Below are 19,897 nucleotides of genomic sequence, written 5' to 3' on the forward strand. Positions count from 1 at the left end.
GGGAGGAGCCTGAACTGGGGCCGGGCGACATGTCACTTGAGCCTGCCATCACCGCTCAGTAGTGCTGCAGTGGAGTCAGGAGAGGCTCCAGCCACCACAGCTGCACTTGCCAGCCATGAGCCTGGCTTCTGGCTGAATGGCGCACCCCATGTGGGTGCACACTGACCACCAGGGGCACCTCCTGGATTGAGCATCTGCCCCCTGGTGGTCAGTATGTGTCATAGTGACTGGTCGACCAGTAATTAGGTTATAACAGTCACTTAGGCTTTTTTATATAGATAGATATGCATAGCCTATTGACAGGGACAATAGGGTGGTGAATAGGGGCTGGGTGAAAGTGGGGGGGGGGGAGAATGGGAGACATCAGTAAGACTGTCAACAATTTATTATCCTATATAAATAAAAATCCTAACATGCAAATGAACAGCTCAATGACCAGACCAGTTACTATGACACACACTGACCATCAGGGGGCACTCAATGCAGAAGCTGCCCCCTGGTGATCAGTGCACTCCCTAAGGGGGAGCACCGCTCAGCCGGAAGCTGGGCTCATGGATGGTGAGTGCAGCGGTGGTGGCAGAAGCCTCTCCCACCTCCACAGCAGCGCTAAGGACCGCTCCGTGGATGTCCACCTGCTGGCTTAGGGTCCCAGACTGCGAGAGGGCACAGGCCAGGCTGAGGGACCTCCCACTGTGCACGAATGTCTAGAATATATAACAAATGAGCCAATAATGGAAACAAAAAGGCTCTGCTAAAGGTAAAATGACCCCACATCATTTCTGTGAGCCTCCGATATAACAGAAAATTGATTATGCAGATGTTTACAGTGACAGTGCTTAAGAACTGCAAGATGATCATTTTCTGAAATATCAAGCCTCTACCTAGTCAGCCTACTTTTAATTTTCTGTATATATATTTTCTAATTACATAAAAACTTGAAATTTATAATTTTATGTATACTCGAAAATAGAGTGCTTTACTAATGCTTTCCTCTATCATTTGTTCAGGTAATAGAAAAAGATTTGTATGATGACATGCATCAAGTACAGAGTGACACAACTATTCATTTGAACACTATTAAATACAAATTAAGCATTTCTAAATATTCAACTAGAAATCACACGTCTTTAGCTCTAGTGAAGGCTTAGAAAAGTTTATTTTGTGCTTAGAATATTTTTCTAAAGCATTACATTACTACACATCCAAACTCAGTGGTAGAATACTTAATATTCTAAAGGGGAGGCATTTAAAGGTAACTGTTGTACATTATGATACTAAGTCTAATGAACCCACCGAGGAAGAATCTAAATGAGAGGGGACATTACAGAAATCATCTATTACATAATAGACAGGCGATTCATTCTGAATACTAATGGTTTTTCCCTTCTCAGAGCCAATACAGTTCTCTATTGCCACCCCACACTGACCTCATTTTTGCTGTGTTCTAACTCTTTAAAGAGTAAAAATACACTAAATGTCCATCCTGCTGATTCCCACTTATGAAATAACACAATAGAAAGTACAGAGTACAAAGTATGTCTTCTCAAACACATAAAAACATTTTAAAACATCGATACAATGACTTTAAAAAACCAATTAAGAACTTTCTGTATGTAAGGAAAATATATATTGAAAACTAACACTATAAAAAATTATTTTCCCTCAGTAGAATGCTAACTTTATATCAGATTAAGCTTCTGTGAATTTTTAAAATATAAAATAGCTTTTTCACAACAAATAAAATCAGGAATGTTCACATTCACATTTAAAAAAAAGTACAAGTTCAATAAGAATGACTCAAAAATCTAATGAGTGGCCAAAATGTTATATCAGTAGGTAGCTCCTCAAGTTTTAAAAAATATATTTTTATTGATTTCAGAGAGGGAGAGAAAGACATCAATGAGAAAGAATCACTGATTGGCTGCTTCCTGCATGCCCTCACTGGGGACCAAACTTGCAACTCAGGAATGTGTCCTGACCGGGAATCAAATCATGACCTCCTGGTTCATAAGTCAATGCTCAGCCACTGAGCCACAGTGGCAGGGCTGTTCAATTTTAAACAGCCCTCAGTAAACTTGTTTGCAACGACAAAATAAAATGCTATTTATTAAAACATGAAAAATATTTCCAGGGTACTATCATGTTTGGAAAATGGAAAATGTAACCCATGGTAAGAAACACACACTGACCACAGGAACAAAAATAGCAGCCGGTCTTATAGAAATCAAGAAAACACCATGGACTTATGAAAACTTCCTAAATCAGTAGCATATCTATGTGTAAAAAACTATAATTAAGGTAGTTTTTATTAGTTTTACAATCTAAAAATACAAAGAAATTTTGAACTGTATTTAAAAGGACCAGATTTGTCAGAAATGCTATTTTTTGAGACAGTAGGCAAAGTTCCCATTTATGGGAAATATGGTGTGTTTTTCACAAAGTGAAACTGAAAAAAAAAATTATAAAATGAGAATTTTTTTCTGTAATCTCCTTAAATACCTCAATAATGCAATACTTGGGAAGTGTAGGTTTTCAACTCAGAAAAATTTTATTATGAAAAATGTTATTAAACATACACAAATCTTATTGCTTGGCACCAGATTCTTCAAAATATTAAAAAATTGTTTAAACCACCATACTATTGTTATATCCTATTTCAAACTTTTTACATAGTGCTCTTTTATTTTCTGAAGGCAGACCTTTCAATCTAATGACAATATAGACTGAGTCCTTCAGTGTACAAAGTCACAGTTCACTTCAAACCAAAAGAAATGATTAATCTGTTTTTGTCCAAATCATATTGATATTCATAAAAATTAACTAGGATTTATCTGTGGCCAATGAAGGACCCACAGAGCGTTGTCTGATGGCACTCTGTGGAAAGTCTTTGTTTGTTCCTTCTTTCCTTTCAGCTTCTTCTTCTGAAACATCTGCGTCATCAGCCTCGTGTTCCTCCTCCACTTTTCTCAAAGGTTGAGAAGATTCTGGTAATAATTTTTCTTAAAGATAAAGATCACAAAATGGTTTTTTTTGTTGATATACTAGATTTACGTTAGTGTAAAAATACACAACTCATATACCATAAACTGCTTTGGCATTTATTTATCAATCATAAGTTTTGATTTCCAAAAGAAAAAAGTTATCTTCAAGAATAAGAGATAGCATAAAAATAAAAATTGGTTTGCAAGTTCAATTTTAGTTACCAAATTCATTATTATTACCTATTTATAAATTTAAATTAATGAATCAAATTAACACTATAAATATGGATGTTTTAAGAAAATATACTTATTAAATATAACTATCTTATATTAATTTGCTATTAAGTCCTTTAAGTAATAAGTATACTGAAACAAACTTCAGCACTATCCTTGTTTCAGTTCTCATGTGAACAGCAATCAAACATTTACAGTTGAAGGTTATATTCCTACCCATGTTTTTTCATGTGGTTTCATAAATGTGATCCTCTATACCACATGTACTTTTACTAAGGTACTGAGGCCCAGTGCATGGAATTTGTGCATGGGTAGGGTCCCTAGTGGCTGTGGGCTGCTGGGGTCTTCCTGCTTTCTGCACTGTCCCCTAGTGGTCAGTGCACGTCATAGTGAGCAATCAGCCGAGGCCGGTTTGGCTCAGTGGTAAAGCGTCGGTCTGCGGACTGAAGGGTCCCAGGTCAAACTCCCAGTCAGTCAAACTCACGAGAGAACACTTTGCATATTAGGCTTTTATATATACAGGTAATTATAAACGATAAAATGTGCTAATTTTTAAATATATACACATATACTCTTTTTACTTTTTTTAATAAGGCCAGTTGCTAGTTAACTAAAACTTAGAATACACCATGTTAAACTGACATCAAAACACACAATTGGGCCAATGAGTTTTAACTCTCTTCAGCATTCCTAGACTGCCCCTAATCCTAAGCAATCAATCCAGAATGGAGGGGGAAAATACAGGGACAAAGCGAAATGTCCCTTTTTCTGTTTAGTCAATAGCCTCTTCTCTATACCACATCTCTTGTAGTTTTGGTGAGCACCACGTTTACAGCAGTGGTCTCCACCAGGGATGATTTTGCCACCCAAGAAACATGTGGCAATGTCTGGAAATACTTTTGATTGTCACAATTGAGAGGTGGTGCTCCTGGAGACCAACAGGATGCTAAATATCCAACATCATACAAAAGACAGTCCGTCATAATTAAAAATTATGCAGCCTAAAAGATCAATAGTGTCAAGGTTGAGAAGCCCTGGTTTACAATGACTGTTGCAAGTGAGCCCTTTATACAAATGGAATGCACCAGGATTTTTTGAAAAGATGGGATTAGGGGAAAGGTGTATTTCCTTCCTTTTCTGCAATTGTGAGTTATAATCATTTTATGCTAAAGGCTGAAAAGAGCCAAAAATGGAACAAATAAAGACAAGGAGAACTGAGCAATTCAGAAATATAACATGCTAACATCTGAGCCCTAGGATCCAATCAACTCTGCCCTCAGATTTCCTTGCTACATAAACCAATAAATTCCTATTTTGTTTAAAGCTCGACTGAGTTGGGTATTTCCCTAGCACTCAAAATCTAAGACAAACGCACATCCTGGAAAACAACTCAAATCATGTAGCCCATTTGTCAACTGTAATAAAAAAGAAAAATCTTAAATGAATAAATAAGCAAGTAATAAAGTAATAAAACAATATAAAAATGTTCTTACTGGAAGGGTATGGCTGTGGTCTGTGTCTTCTTGAAGGACAAAGGCAATCTGCCAAAAATATCATACACTGCAAAAACAAACATAAGAAATCCAAATATATAACATGTGAAAAAGCTAGTGCAACTATATAAAATTATCAAACTTTACAATATTTTTCTTCCCAGTACTCTATAAATAAGGTACTTACAAGTCCTAATAATAGTCCTGAAAGCAGAGTTGCTAAAGCAAAAACTGTATATGATCCCCATACCGGTAATCCAAGGTCCTCAATAAAATAGTTATGGCAAGTCTAAAATTAAAAGAAAAAATTAACCTAAAAACCTGGTCATTTAAAAAGCATATGTCAAAAATGTTTAACGTAGAAATAAAATTTTAACTCATACCCTGATCCACATAGATAGCTGAAAGAGTGCTGACATACTACTCATCCTAAAATAAAAGCAAGATGATTAAAAAACTGGATAAGATATATATCTTTGAAGTATAATATGTGTATATAGCTATATATTCTATTTTTCACTCTAATTTCCCAGCAGGCTAGATTTTATTACTGGTGTTCATCAAGATTAGTCCTACAGTACTAATTTCAAGACTGTAATAATAAGACTTATTAATGAAAATTAAGTTTCTGATAATTGTTGCCACTATGTGATGTTCTCATAAATAAAACACTTGACTGTTTTTTCATTTTCTCCTATTGCTTTGACATTAATCTTTCACCTTTCATCTGATGACTTCTCCAATGTACTCTGAATAACAGGTTACAAGGTCTATGGAACCAGTCAGTTAAAGTTAGGCATGCTGAAAAGCAAATGGCTCCAAATAAGCCGAGAATCCCTTCATGAGCAGAGCCTGAAAGAAGAACTAGGGCCACTAACTGAGTGGATGGATCTTCCCCACCTGAGAATTACCCCCCTTTCATATTAACATTAAATAAAACTGATAATAGCATTAATTTGATATAGCTTAATGATATATAAAATAATTATATAGAAGACAAATGCTAAACCATCATATAAATAAAACTAATGATTATTTTCACATAATGAAACCCACATGGACAGTTAAAAAAAGGCATGCTTTCCCTGGCTGGTTTAGCTCAGTGGATAGAGCATCTGCCTGCGAACTCAAGGGTCCCAGGTTCAATTCCGGTCAAGGGCATGTACCTTGGTTTCAGGCACGTCCCCAGTAGGGGATGTGCAGGAGGCAGTTGATTGATGTTTCTCTCTCATCGATGTTTCTAACTCTCTATTCCTTTCCCTTCCTCTCTGTAAAAAACCAATAAAGTATATTAAAAAAAAAAAAAAAAAAAAAAAGGTATGCTACAAAAATAAGGGTTTATTGGTTCCCAACTGTTTGCCACCAACACATAAACCAATTCATACATAAGCCAAAGTTCCTATATGCAGGATGACCTGATTCAACTGCCAATCATTGGGTAAGGGAACCTGCTGAGCTGACACGCATTGTGAGTGCCCCTCATTCAGTCTACCAATAAAAAAGGTATGGGCTGCTGCCCTGAGGATTCAACAGAGACTCAGAAGCAACCTTCTTCTTGTACTGAAAGGGTAAAAAGACTCATTTATGAAATTTTAAAAACACAAAAATCACTATGCCTAGTGTAGCTCAGTTGGTTGGATACCATCATTGCCACCAAAAGGTTGCTGGTTCAATTCCCAGTCAGGGCACATGCCAGGGTTGTGGGCTCAATCTCCAGTAGACAGCCAATCAATGTTATACTCTTACATTGATGTTTCTCTCTTCCCCCTCCCTTCCTCTCTCTAAAAATCAATAAACTATTCTTAAAAATAATAAAATTAATTACATTTTCAGTTCAACATAGAAAGGTACTTTAATCATGTTGCTTTTGTTTAAAATGCAAGATGAGAAGAGGAACAAGGAATTGAAAAATAAAGCACTGTATAGCCTCACTATAGTTTGAACTAATTAGACTCTAACACAAATAATAGGTCCCTTAATTGGATTAGATATGGTGGTTCAGTGTGGGAATTCTGACAAATCAATTCCGAAATTTTTCACAGGAGAGGTTTAAGAGAAAGATGGAAAAGATAGCTTCTATTTCAAAATAATATTTAGGGACTGATCTTTCCCCTACTTGCAGAATCCAGAATCAGTTTTTTATCTCTTATACCATTGGTGCCCCAACGCCCCATATTCCAACAGCATGTGTGGTGAGATGACAAGGAAGAGACAGCTTAGTCACACCAGGATGTCAGTCCATAGTGACCTCAGCAAAACTCAATAATCCTGGAAGTCTCATATGACCCATAAGGCATTGCACCCCAATGACTTGGGGGTGCAATGCCTTATGGGTCATAATGAAATATGCATGCTATTTCCAATGCTTACTGCTCCACAACAAGCTGCTACCCTCTAGTTATATGTAAAGCTCAGTGGTTAGTCATGATATTAGGGTTATTGTTCATCCATCTATTCAAACAAAAAGTTATCAGAAAGTGATTCCATGACATTAAATCAAGAACTAAAATCTAAAGGTTAGCATAAGTTAGTTCTCATTCAAATATTAAGCTCAGATGATAGCTTTACCCATTATGCTGTTCACGCTCTTAGGATTACTTAGCTTTTGATGATACAAATGACCACATAGACATAAAGTTAAAACATTCCTGAAAAAGCTTTCAACTTAATTTTATAAAATGTCTCCTAACTTGATAAGAATCAAAGGATCTGTTTAACTTAGAAGAGTCAAATCAAAAATATCACATAAGAAGTCCAAGTATGTCTTATTTACATGAAATATAATTCTCTGTTCTAATTGAAACTGAAATAAGTAAGAGAAAAATCCCTCATACTTACAGAATAGAGCCTGGACCAAACCATGATGAAACAGGTTCAATACTCTTCCATTCCTTTTCACTTATAAAGTTTATGAAATCTTTTTTAGTCCTTGGGCCCTGATAGCGCCTAAATTCACCATCCTTACAACTGAAGAGGATCAGAATTAAATATTAACCAGCACAAAAAATTAAACAATTTGCTTTGCTATTTCTTTAATCTCACTATACAATTAATCCTAATATTCAAAGTCATTAGCAATGCACAAATAGCAAATTACATTATTTATCAACTCACAATATCTTAGCCCAAAATTTAATTAAACAATAAGGTTATATTTTTATACAATCATAAGTCTTAAGACTGTTTCTGTTATTCTTCCAAATAATAAATTATGAAAAACAATGTCATTATAAAATACAAAGTAGAGAAATCTCAGAAAATGACTTTTAAGACTTATTTATAATACACATATTACATGAAAAGTTGTTAGAAAGTGTTTGTTACATATTGTCAGTTATTGTTAAGCTATAGGTTAAGCATTTAAGGCAATTTTCTAGTACTTTCAGTCATAATCACATCGTCTCAGGCATCATGCCTTAAATCACGGGAGGCATCTGGCAAAGTGTTTCCCTTCGTCCTATTTCAGTGATTCTACTGTACAGTCTGCTGTGGCCGATGTCCTAACATCGACCTGGTTCTTCCCAATCCCAGCGTACGCTGTCACAGGGTCATGATACCTTCCCTACTCCCACCATTCCCAAACTACCTTAAATAGTACTGTCAGTCTAATTCTACTTATTAACACTTTTATTTTTATCACTTAAATTCAACAACTTTCAATAGTTCCCTATTACCTATCGTAGGGTTAAAGGATCCTTTATCCATCCACAGTTAAATACCACAAGTAAGCCAAAAAACAAAAGTTTTGTGGGGGGAAAATGGCATTTGACCTGTTTTTGAAGGACAAATAAGATTTGAAAAGACAGAAATTAGGGGAAGGGGCAAGATAAACATGATTAAAAGAAAATGGGCAGGAAATTCCAGGTATGTTCAAGGGGTGTTGAAAAGTGAAAAGAAAAGGGGGAGTCTGATTATAGCCATGTAAGGGGCCTGTAGAGAAATGTACTGATTGAAAAGGAAAAGAAGCACTTGGAGAGATAGAGAATAGACATTTAAAGAAACAAAGGGAGTAGGGAAGAATAAAAAAGGTACAAGTAAACAAATGTAAACATGGAAAGACAACAAAGAAAAGCAAAATATAGACACACAAAGAACTGCCAACTTATTTTCATAACTTTAAATGAGGAGAGTGGTACCTCCTGGCATTCAACCCACCAGTTAGATGAGTATTAAGGTACAGGGCAGGTACACAGATTTGAGATTTCTTATCCCCACTTAGATGATAAAGTCAAACTAAAAAAGACTTGATACTGAAGACTACATAATATTATTCATTCTGACTTAACACCCAACTACCGTATTTTTCGGACCACAAGACGCACTTTTTTTCCCCCAGAAGTGGGGAAAAAAGTCCCTGCGTCTTATGGTCCAAATATAGCCTACACATATACTTTAAAAAAAGTTTTTTTACTTGCCCGGCTCTGTGTGGTCTCTGTGTGCTTGCCCAGCTCTAAAATGGTTCTAAATGCTGCTGTTTACTTTATAGGGTTGATTACATGTGTTTATGACTGTGATGTTGGGTTTTAATGCACATAAAATATTTTAGGACACTATTTGTTTCAGAATCTTTTTTTCTTCATTTCCCTTCTCTAAAAACTGGTGCGTCTTATGGTCCGGAGCGTCTTATGGTCCGAAAAATACGGTATTTCTCCAAGGTTGAGCTATCGTACGTTCTAGCTAATTTTTTAACATATCACATTCCCATTTATAAAGACTTACGAGACTACCCTTAGGATAGAATGCTTACTTACTCTGTGCTACCTCCAACGTTGCATTTCAACTCCATAATCTCCATGAACCATTCCAGCCCAGTGATTTTTCCCTTACCACACTTCCTTCAGGACCTACCACAACTCTGAGCTCAAAAACACTTAACTATGCTGAAGCGTAGCAAACCATTTCATGTGAACATCACCTTTGAAAACTATTACAAATCTCTGAGTTCAGGGATTGTTTCATATATCGTTCATTTATCTAACAGCATCTAGAATAGCACTAGCAGTTAATAAGCCTCCTAACATACTTAATGAGTATAATGCTCTTAAACGTGACACAGGCCAGAGGTCTACTATTCTGATTATACTATGATGCATCCTTCTCCATAACTACCAAATCTTTAAATACTTACTGATAAACAGTAGGTAGAGCAGTTATGATAAATCTTCCACTTAGGCCTGCAAATGATAAAGATTAGAAATAAATATAATATAAGGAAGATCACAAAGTAGGTTTTATATGGGCTGTTCACTAGCTACTTAAAAGATTATTCTGGCCCTGCCTGGTTTGGCTCAGTGGATAGAGTGTTGGCCTGCGGACTCAAGGGTCCCAGGTTCTATTCCAGTCAAGGGCATGTACCTTGGTTGCGGGCAGTGGGGGGGCGGGGGAGGGGGGAGTGGTTGCGGGCAGTGGTGCAGGAGGCAGCTGATCAATGTTTCTCTCTCATCAATGTTTCTGACTCTCTATCCCTCTCCCTTCTTCTCTGTAAAAAATCAACAAAATATATTTTTTTAAAAAAAGATGATTCTGATTTAAATATTAATAAGGAAAAAATATTAAATTATACCTAAAAGTTGTTGGGTTTTATAACATAAACAACAAAAAATCCTATTTACCTATAGCAACTTAAAAACACTACTACATATTATCAATTAAAAAGTGAATTTATAAACACTTGATCAATTATACCACTGTTCCTATATAATAAAAGTATAGTATGCAAATTGATCCCTCAATCGGGAAGTTGTCCAGGAGTCTGACCAGGGGGTGGGGCAGGCTGGGGGCCGACTTCCTTCTGGACAAAGCCATAGTGGTAGGGATTGAGGTAGAGGCAGTTATGGGCAATCAGGCCGGCAGGGGAGAGCAGTTAGAGATGAGAATCAGGCTGGCAGGGTAGGTTAGTTGGGGGCAACCATTTCCTGCAGGGAGGGCAGTTGGGGATGACCAGGCCAGCGGGAAGGGTAGATGGGGGCAAGATCAAGTAGGCAGGGGAGGGCATTGGGGGCAATCTGGCCTGCAGGAGAGGGCAATTGGGGGCACCTAATGCAGGCAGGCTGGTGAGTGGTTAGGAGCCAGTGGTCCTGGATTGCGAGCGGGATGTCTGACTGCGGGTATCCCTCAGCCCGGTCTGCACCCTCTCCAATCTGGAACCCCTTGCTTCTTACCTCCTGCCAGCTTGCTATTCCTTACCACTGCTTCTTAACACTGTTTCGGAGGCAGGAGAAGCTCCCGTCACCTCCGCTGCACTCACTAGCCATGAGCCCACCTTCTGGTGGAGCAAAGCTCCCCCTGTGGGAGCACACTGACCACCAGGGGGCAGCACCTGCATTGAGCGTCTGCCCCCTGGTGGTCAGTGCACACCATAGTGACTGATCATTCTGGTTGTCCACCATAACGGTTGCTTAGGCTTTTATTATATAGATGGAATAGGAGCAGAGTCAGGAACCCAGGTATACCATGACCAAGAACAGGTAAGAAGAAACTAGAGTAAGAAAGGGGCATCCCTAAGGGCAGGACCTACCACTTGTCCAGAGGGCCAAGTCAGGAGTGTACCTGACCCCACAACCATGCAGACTTTACATGGAGACAGTCTTCAAATAACAGGTATTAAATTTAGAACACAATTACAGATTCAGACCACTTGTCAAGAAATATGACCTTGACTCTACAAAGAACATGGTGGCTTGGCCAATGTCCACTGGACCACAGTGTTCTAAGACTTCTTAGAGGCATCTTACATTCTAGTGTGGGGCCTGGGTTACAAAGCAAAAAAGGATCAGTCATGTGAGGAAGATGTCTCCAAGGTCCCTTAGAAAAACACAGAAAAGGAATAAGCTGCATACACAACTAGGGAATCTGCTTTTTGCAGCCACTGCACACTAAGCCCCCATGAGGGAGTGAGGGAGTTGGCTTAGCTAACTGCAGACAGTTATGTTTTCAAAACCTAATGAAGATAGAGTGAAGACCATGTGATGTGGAAAACAGAATAAACATATCAGCCCAGCATGGAAAGAAACAAAACTACCCACAGACTTACAGTACCTGGCTGCTCTGTAACATCTACTTTTGCAACATTAATCTCAAGATCTTCTCCCCATTCAGCAAAACTTTCCCATTCAGGTTGAAGATTTTGACAAGCAGGGCACCATGGAGCAAAACTGAGAAAAACATTTAAAATAAAAAATTAGAAAACATTCCAATACAACCATACTGAAATAAAAATTATAGAATGTGTAATTTATGAAGAATATTTTATACTAAAAGCAAGATAATAGAGTGATTACTTTTGTGAAAATGAAAAAGTTTTAAATTTAGACCTAACACCTGATCAAGACCTAATCAAGAACTATGAACTGATGATGCTAATCACATAAAAGTAATCCTGAGATTAAGTTAAGATAATAGGACTTTTCACATGCAAACATCTCTTTTAAAAAACCTTTGGCCCTAGCCAGTTTGGCCCAGTGGATAGAGCTAGACAGAGCATTGGCCTCAGGACTGAAGGGTTCTGGGTTTGATTCTGACCTAGGGCATGTACCTCAGTTGCAGGCTCCATCCCCTGCCCTCGTTGGGACGCATGTGGGAGGCAATCTATGTGTCTCTCTCACACCCATAAATGTTTGCCTCCCCCTCCCTTCCACTCTTTCTAAAAAATTAATGGAAAAATATCCTCAGTTTAAAATTAATAAAACAAACAAAAAAGAACCATTGGATTTTCCCATTAAAATGTGGCCACCATAAAGCTCGAAGCCAAATTTGGAGTTCACTAGTTTTAATAATTTTACACTGAAGGAGTGTCAAATGCAAGGTGCCAGAATGAGAAAAACAGGAAGCACCCAGGACTGTGGTGAATAAATAAGGAACTTGCATCCCACCTGAAACAGGAAACCACTACTCAGGATGACTGCCACAAGAATTCTGGCCCAGTGTGGCAAGCTATCTTATCTTACCTAAAAGAGGCCAAAAAAATCTGCATTTTTATATAAATGGTCTCTCAAAATGTAAGCCATAGACACACACATTAGACAGACCAGCGTGTTTTTAACATCTCGTTTCCAAACCTATGACCAAGCATGTAGGGATTTTTTTTTTAACATAACCTAACCCAAGGATATTTTTCCATTGATTTTTAGAGAGAGAGTGGGAGAGGTTAAGATAGAGAGAAAAATGGAAGTGAGAGAAACACAATTGGTTGCCTCCTGCACGAGCCCTGACCAGGGCCCAGGCCGAGGAGAATCCGTTTACAGAATAATCAAACCTGGGACCCTTCAGTCTGCAAGCCAACGCTCTATCTACTGTATGAAGCCAGCTAGGGCCATGTTAGGATTTAAATTACTCCTGGAGTATTCAGCGTTTTCAAAGCTCTGACTTTTCCCTAATATTTGTTTTTTCCACTTTATTGTATTACTAGTATTCTCTTATAATTTGCTTTAGGTTTTTACCTGTTAAACACAAAAGTAGTTTCTGCACTCCATTATGTATAATACCTAACTTAGTTTATTAAAAAATAAATCCCCTAAAAGTACAGCATTGTGGAATACAACTAGTACCACATATAAAAGCCAAAATTCATAACAACACTATTACAATGAAAATAATTCAAATCACCTATACTTCACTTTTGACGGATGTATTTATACAGTTGGATCAAATTCAGTTTCTAGAAATTTCCTTCAGTAATGCTTGACTGTATTGTGCATATAAACTCATAATCACTATTGTTTAACACATTATTTGTGGTACAATACTTCATGAACACAATCTAAAACAAGTTCCTAATAAAAACTAAATATCGTAACATGCTATATCAATGGTGCCTGAAAATTCATTTCACTGAGTTACTGGTTTTATTCATACTATAAACATTTTCCCCTGTCTTACCCTCTATATAAATGAACATTTGATTTTTGACTGCAATTACTGACTTAGCATTATGGGTTTCCCCTTAATGATGTCCAAGTCCACCTGCATCCTAAACTGGCAACCCAACAATCCAGGAAAACACTCCCTGAATTCTGGGTCAAGGGAGGGGGTCTAACAGCTATTACTGCATGCCCACCCTGCGCAGGCTTGGGAACAGAGGAAGCAGCATAGCAGTACCTGGACAGGTTAATTAGATCTTTAGGTATCTGCCGCTCATCTGTCAAGCGTGGGCAATAATATTTATTTTATAGAATTTGGAGAGGATTAAGGTTAATAATATGTGTAAAGTGCTTAGCAGTGTCTAGTACACAGTTAACACTCAATAACGGTGTTTTTTGTTTGTTTGTTGTTTTTTTCTACCAATGTAATTAATATCAATATCAATAATAATGCCACCACTACCACCAATTTAAAAACTATAGCAAAGGCAGATAGGTTCTTTTCTACCGATGTAAAAAGCATCTCATTATAAGGAATCACCACAGACTTGTGATTTTCTTCGAACAGAGTTTATAATCACACTCATACATTAATTTTATCTTTAATGCAGTACCACTTGCAGAGCATTAAGAGTCACAACCCAGTACATTCAGTTCTCTGCAAACAAATACACACACACACACATGCACAAAAAAGAAATGAGAAGTGTAGAAAGAGAAAAGCAATGAAAGGAAAAAATGATCAAGGGAACAAAGATTTTTTAAAAATTAACCCAGGTTGAATGTACGTGGCACTGTAAAAAAATAAATTAAAAAAAAATATATATATATATATACATATATACCTAATCCATAAAATAATATGTAAAACAAAAGTCCCCAATTCCTACACTCTAGATGGACTTCCTTTTAAGGACAATTAAAAGGAGAAGCGAGGTTCTGCTCAGATTCCTTTTGTGAAATCGGGTGAAAATAAATCTGAGTCCGCCTATGAAGCACCACTCTAAAGTAAATGACTGTAACGGAACTAGTCACGTCAAACACCCACCCCTAAAGCCCTGAATTAAAGTTCAGAGAGAACCGAAAGGCAACCTCGCTGGCGCCCCCCGTCCCTGGACGCGAAGCCGGGGCGCGCGTGAGGCAGAAGCTTAACCCTCGCGGGGAGCGGGAAGGGGGCGGGACCGAGCCGGCATCCCCACGGGAGGCGCGGCGGGCTCCGCAGGCGGCAGTGACAGCCCCCGGGACCCGGACCCGCGTGAGGGGCAGGGGGCGACGTCGGGTGCCCAGGCTTGGAACTCGGACCCCAGCCCGCCCAGCCTGCCCAGCCCACCGAGAGGGGCCCCCCGAGACAGCCACCCGCGCTCACAATTCTATCATCCACTCTCCTTCCAGCAAGTCTCTCCAGTTCTCGTCCGTGATGACGCGCACGTCGCTCCGCCGCCCGTGGGTCCGGGGAGCCCCACAAAGCAACAGCATCAGGACTGCCACGGGAACCAGGGGACTCGCGGGGGCCGCCATGTCGGCCGCTCGCCCACCCGACAGCAAGCGCCGCGGCCCCACCTCCGCGCACTAGCTCCTCACTTCCGCCCCGGCGGGCCGATCTGCTCATGCGCAAGGCCGCGCGGCGGGACGCGTGCGCGCCTGGTGGACGCTCAGTGTGTGGAGGACGCCTTGTGGTAGGGAGGGAAGCGCGCCTGTCCCTAGTGCGCATGACAGAAAAGCGGTCTCTGCTCACTGTCTGGTGTGCCCCGGTGTTGCTAGGCAGAAAAACAACAGGGGGCGTGGTGTAGAAAGGGGGCGGGGCTTCGGGGAGGAAGGCTTTCAAAGGTCAGGATTTGGTGCCAACTGATTGGCATTTTGTAATTGCATTACTTTAATTTCCGATTAAATGCCCTTCAGAGTTTTCATTTGTTTCCTTTGGGGAAATTTTTGTAGTAAAGCTAATGGATGTATAGATGAGTTCAGAATATTGGTTTTACTTCTGGGGGATTATAAACTGGAAAGGGGAACCATATGAAGTACCCTTTATAGTCTATGTCTTAATCTGAACATTAGTTACAGGGGCATACACAAACGTAAAAAGCCAATCGAGCTGTACATGGTAAGGTTAATGCACTTTAGGATGTATGTTATCCTTCAGTTTTTCTAGTGCAATAATCACAAAGATGCTAGATCAGAAATCAAGAGAGAACAAATATGAGTGCAAGTCATAACGTGCACTCTTTAGAAAGTGTTAATCACTCATATGAAAATGGTTGCCATTACACCTCTCACCTCACATTCTCTCCTAAACTCACTCCAATTGGCCACTTCCCCAACCCTCCACTGAAAGGCCTTTTCTAGGACACCGGTGATCTGCATGTTAATAAACCCAGTAGTTTTTTCTCAGTATTGACCTTACTTGACTGCCAGCAGCAACTTACAATCACCACACCCTCTATGAAATGCTTTCTTGTCGTCCCTTCAGTGGTGCCTTGCTTATTTTTTTGTTTGTTTGTTTGTGTTTTTTGTTGTTGTTCCTTCTAAAATTTCTTGACAAACTCCTCTGGTTGACTTCCAGACAGTGGCTTGTTGCATGATGCTGTACTGGTCCCCTCCTTTTCTTTATATCCCCACACTCCTTCAGATAACCTCAGTCTTGGCTTTAAAAGCCATGAAAACGCCTGTTGTTCCAGCCCCGACCCTTCTGGGAACATTGGGCATATAAACTCAACTCTTTGCTGGATATATTTTGAGTATCTAATAGACAGTTCCCATAACATGGCCAAAAAATAAAATTCTTGATTCTCACTCTTCTAGTTTTTCATTTCTGTAAAAGATTCCGAATTCTATCTGGTTGCTCAAGACAAAAATTTACATTTTAGTTCTTTATTGCTCTCTCTCTTCTCTCCTTCCATATGTGCTCCATCAGCAAGTTCCATGATCATATTTAGAAATTTATTATTTATTTCCATATATTTGTGAATTTCAAAAAATCTTTCTGTTAGTAATTTCTAATTTCACTATATTGTTATCAAAGATCATATTGTCTATGATTTCAATCCTTTCTAATTTGTTGAGATTTGTTTTATGGCCTAGCATATGGTCTCTTCAGAGACAGAATGTTCCATCCTTTAATAAAAATTTGCATTCTTCTGTTGTTGATCAGAGTGCTCTGTAAATGTCTGTGTTAGTTCTAGGTGGTGTATAGTGTGGTACAAGTGTTCTAATTCTTACTAATGTGTCTGAGTGTTCTATCCATTATCAAAAGTTAGCTATGGAAGTCTCCAACTATTACTGTTGAATTGTCTAATTCTCTTTTTGATTCTGACAGTTGGTGTTTCATGTATTTTTTAAAATATATATTTTATTGATTTTTTACAGAGAGGAAGGGAGAGAGATAGAGAGCTAGAAACGTCGATGAGAGAGAAACATCAGCCAGCTGCCTCTTGCACACCCCCTGCTGAGGATGTGCCCGCAACCATTGTACATGCCCTTGACCGGAATGGAACCTGGGACTCTTCAGTCCGCAGACCGACGCTCTACCGCTGAGTCAAACCGGTTTTGGCATATTTCATGTATTTTGAGGCTCTGTTGTATATATATTTATAATTGCTATATATTTCTGGTGGATGGACTATTTTATCTGGTAAAACGCCCCTCTTTACATCTAGTAATGTCTTCTTGTTCTATTTTGTCTGATATTAGTATAGCCACTTAGAGTGACTTTGTTAAATTAACACACACATGCACACACACAAACACAAAGGTTATTAGAGCCCTGGGTGTCACATGGTTAGCCAAAGTTCAATAGAAGACCACAAGGAAAAATGCAATAGAAAAGTTTATTACTTACAAGTACTGGAGGAAGTGCATGGCATGTCTGGAGGTCTCTGCAGGGTGCAGGAATAGAGAGTGGCATGACCTGCATCAAATGCCTTTATTAGAGTCAGTGAGTGGGATGCTTTGGAGTTCCCAGGCTAAAACCAGAATTGTCAATTCAAACCAGAAGGAGCACAGTTTGGGCAAGCTTCACAGAAGTCTTATCTAAAGGGCACACAAAGTGAAGGCCCTAGGAGGAGAGGGGAGACTGTTAATCACAAGGGCCTTCGGTGGAGTCAGATCAGGAATTTACATCTACTTGTGACTCTGTGTGCTGTTATCTACCAGGGGTCCTCAAACTTTTTAAAGTGGGGGCCAGATCACGGTCCCTCAGAGAGCTGGAGGGCCGGACTATATGAACTACTAATTCCTACTGTAACACCTCGGCTGCGCTCACTGCCCAAAAAACCTGGCGGGCCGGATCAGACTCCTCTGCAGGCCGCATGTGGCCCGCGGGCCGTAGTTTGAAGACGCCTGTTAGACCATGTGCTCCTGGGAGGGCCTGGTGTCAATTCAAGGCCCCTGCAGGTTGCTTGGCCACACAAAATAGATGCCAAGGCAGCAATATTATGGAGTAGCTCAGCTAAACCCCCTGATAGCTATACTCTCTGTGAGATAACGTCTTCAAATGGTCTCTTTAAGCTAAGATTAGGAGGGTTAATTAGTCTCCTTTCCCATCTGGATGCAGAAAGGCAAAAGTAAGGATCATTCTAAATTTGTGAGGCTGGCTTTAAATTTTAATTTTAAAGAAGCTTATTAAATGTTTTATAATGTTCTTGTTCATGCATAACATGTTTAAATCTAGCCAAGGAAAAGTATAAGTGTTCAAAGGGATACCATGTGAAACTCTAAATTGAGTACATAAAAAGTTGGCCATCTGAGGAGTTACTAGTTACTAATATAATTAGTTGGCACATTACCGGGGTTTTATAACTTAATATTAACTTGATATATGCTATTGCAATTGTCTAAACGGCACAAGGGAAGCTAAAGCTATAGACACTAGGCCTAAATTCTGAAGTCTCATCTATTTCAGGAGGATAAAGAGAAGAGTGTTCACTTCTGATACAAGCAGCAACTCTTACCACACAGATGGTTCAAGGCATAGAAGGAATAATAAATGATGCAGAATCTGGACAAGAACCGCTTTAACTGGACCAGGGCCAAGGTGGTTGTCTGAGCACACCAGAGATGTCACTTAACAGCCCCATTTTAATGATAACTTTAATGGTGGCTAGGAACCTGGTTCTGGAGTTGGACAGACCAGCATTTCCAATTTTGGTTGCACTACCTACTTACCCCTTCTAATTTTCCATTTCCTCATCTGTTATATAGAAAAGATAGCTCCACCTCAAAGGTTTGCTGTAAGCATTAAATGAGTTAATATATACAAAACAATCCTATCTGTTAGATCATGTCATTTCCCAGATCAAAATCTTCCAGTGGCTTTCTATGAGATTTAGAAATCCAACTGGTCTACCAGGTCCTGACCTAGCTACTAACTTGGCCACCATTTGATATATTATAGAACTATTACTTCTGCCTCCACCACTACCACCACCTAACCTAACTACCACTCTGACATTGTTTCTTCTCACTGTTTCCCTTCCTTACAGCACCTCATCCACTGGCCTTATTACTCAAGCATGCTAAGCTCTCTCCTACCTCAGGGCTTTCGCACTTGCTGTCACTCTGCCTGGAACATTCTTTCCCTATATTTTCATGGATTATTTGTCCATGGTATTCAGGTCTTTACCTAAATGTTACCTGCTGAGAGACCTTTCCTAACTATTCCTTTTATTCCTTTATCTTTCTTTATTTTTTTATTTGTAGCACTTATCACTACTTGACATTATCTATACTAATAAAAGGAAGTATGTAAATTGACCATACCTCCACAATACCCACCAGCTAATCAAGAGGGGATATGCAAATTAGCAGGGCAAAGATGATGGTGGGGCAGGACTACTGCTATGTGGAGAAGGGTGGGGGGCAGAGGGAGCTACAGGAGCAGTGTTTCAGCCAGAGCAAAGCAAAGACTCCGGCCAGAGTAAAGCGATGCCTGCAGACTCTGGCCACAGTCAGCAAGAAGCCTGCGGACTCTGGCCAGAGCAAAGGCCTGGGTCCCCAGTGCTGGAGGAAAACCAGTGCCAGCAGCCAGGTGAAGGAAGGCCTATTGCACAAATCTTTATGCAGCGGGCCTCTAGTATTGTATATTTGTTTGGATGTGCTGATTACTATGGGTCTCCTTCATTAGAATGTTAGTTCCGCCGAAACCGGTTTGGCTCAGTGTAGAGCGTCGGTCTGCGGACGGAAGGATCCCAGGTTCGATTCCAGTCAAGGGCATGTACATTGGTTGTGGGCACATCCCCGGTAGGGGGTGTGCAAGAGGCAGCTGGTCGACGTTTCTCTCTCATCGACGTTTCTAGCTCTCTATCTCCCTCCCTTCCTCTCTGTAAAAAATCAATAA

The 19,897-nt window shown here is 39.5% G+C and overlaps 1 protein-coding gene, 1 long non-coding RNA gene and 1 other non-coding gene across 3 annotated transcripts; all 3 read right to left on the minus strand.

The window, feature by feature from the left end:
- Positions 1 to 1,137: 1,137 nt before the first annotated feature.
- On the minus strand, positions 1,138 to 15,216 carry TMX1 (thioredoxin related transmembrane protein 1). The gene is made up of 8 exons (XM_036437032.1): positions 14,933 to 15,216; positions 11,747 to 11,862; positions 9,837 to 9,882; positions 7,547 to 7,675; positions 5,092 to 5,137; positions 4,896 to 4,997; positions 4,709 to 4,775; positions 1,138 to 2,999 (listed from the first exon to the last, which is right to left on the minus strand). The coding sequence occupies exons 1-8, from the start codon at positions 15,082 to 15,084 to the stop codon at positions 2,821 to 2,823; spliced, it is 837 nt and encodes a 278-aa protein (XP_036292925.1). The 5' UTR covers positions 15,085 to 15,216; the 3' UTR covers positions 1,138 to 2,820.
- LOC118718318 lies at positions 5,227 to 6,388 on the minus strand. The gene is made up of 2 exons (XR_004987770.2): positions 6,035 to 6,388; positions 5,227 to 5,793 (listed from the first exon to the last, which is right to left on the minus strand). It is a non-coding gene; the product is annotated as an uncharacterized LOC118718318 (long non-coding RNA).
- Positions 11,496 to 11,629, minus strand: LOC118710341. Its single transcript, XR_004985383.1, has one exon. It is a non-coding gene; the product is annotated as a small nucleolar RNA SNORA70 (small nucleolar RNA).
- Positions 15,217 to 19,897: the final 4,681 nt, after the last annotated feature.

The sequence above is a fragment of the Pipistrellus kuhlii genome, unplaced genomic scaffold (genome assembly GCF_014108245.1).
Source record: "Pipistrellus kuhlii isolate mPipKuh1 unplaced genomic scaffold, mPipKuh1.p scaffold_m20_p_1, whole genome shotgun sequence".
Lineage (NCBI taxonomy): Eukaryota > Metazoa > Chordata > Mammalia > Chiroptera > Vespertilionidae > Pipistrellus > Pipistrellus kuhlii.

Bases quoted from the DNA above. Each gene is read 5' to 3' on its own strand.
- TMX1 (XM_036437032.1), bottom strand. From the start codon at position 15,084: ATGGCGGCCCCCGCGAGTCCCCTGGTTCCCGTGGCAGTCCTGATGCTG. The intron at 7,676-9,836 runs GTAAGTATTTAA...GATCCTCTTCAG, and splicing joins GCTCTACCTACTGTTTATCA to TTGTAAGGATGGTGAATTTA. The intron at 5,138-7,546 runs GTAAGTATGAGG...CTTTTATTTTAG, and splicing joins TTTGGTCCAGGCTCTATTCT to GATGAGTAGTATGTCAGCAC.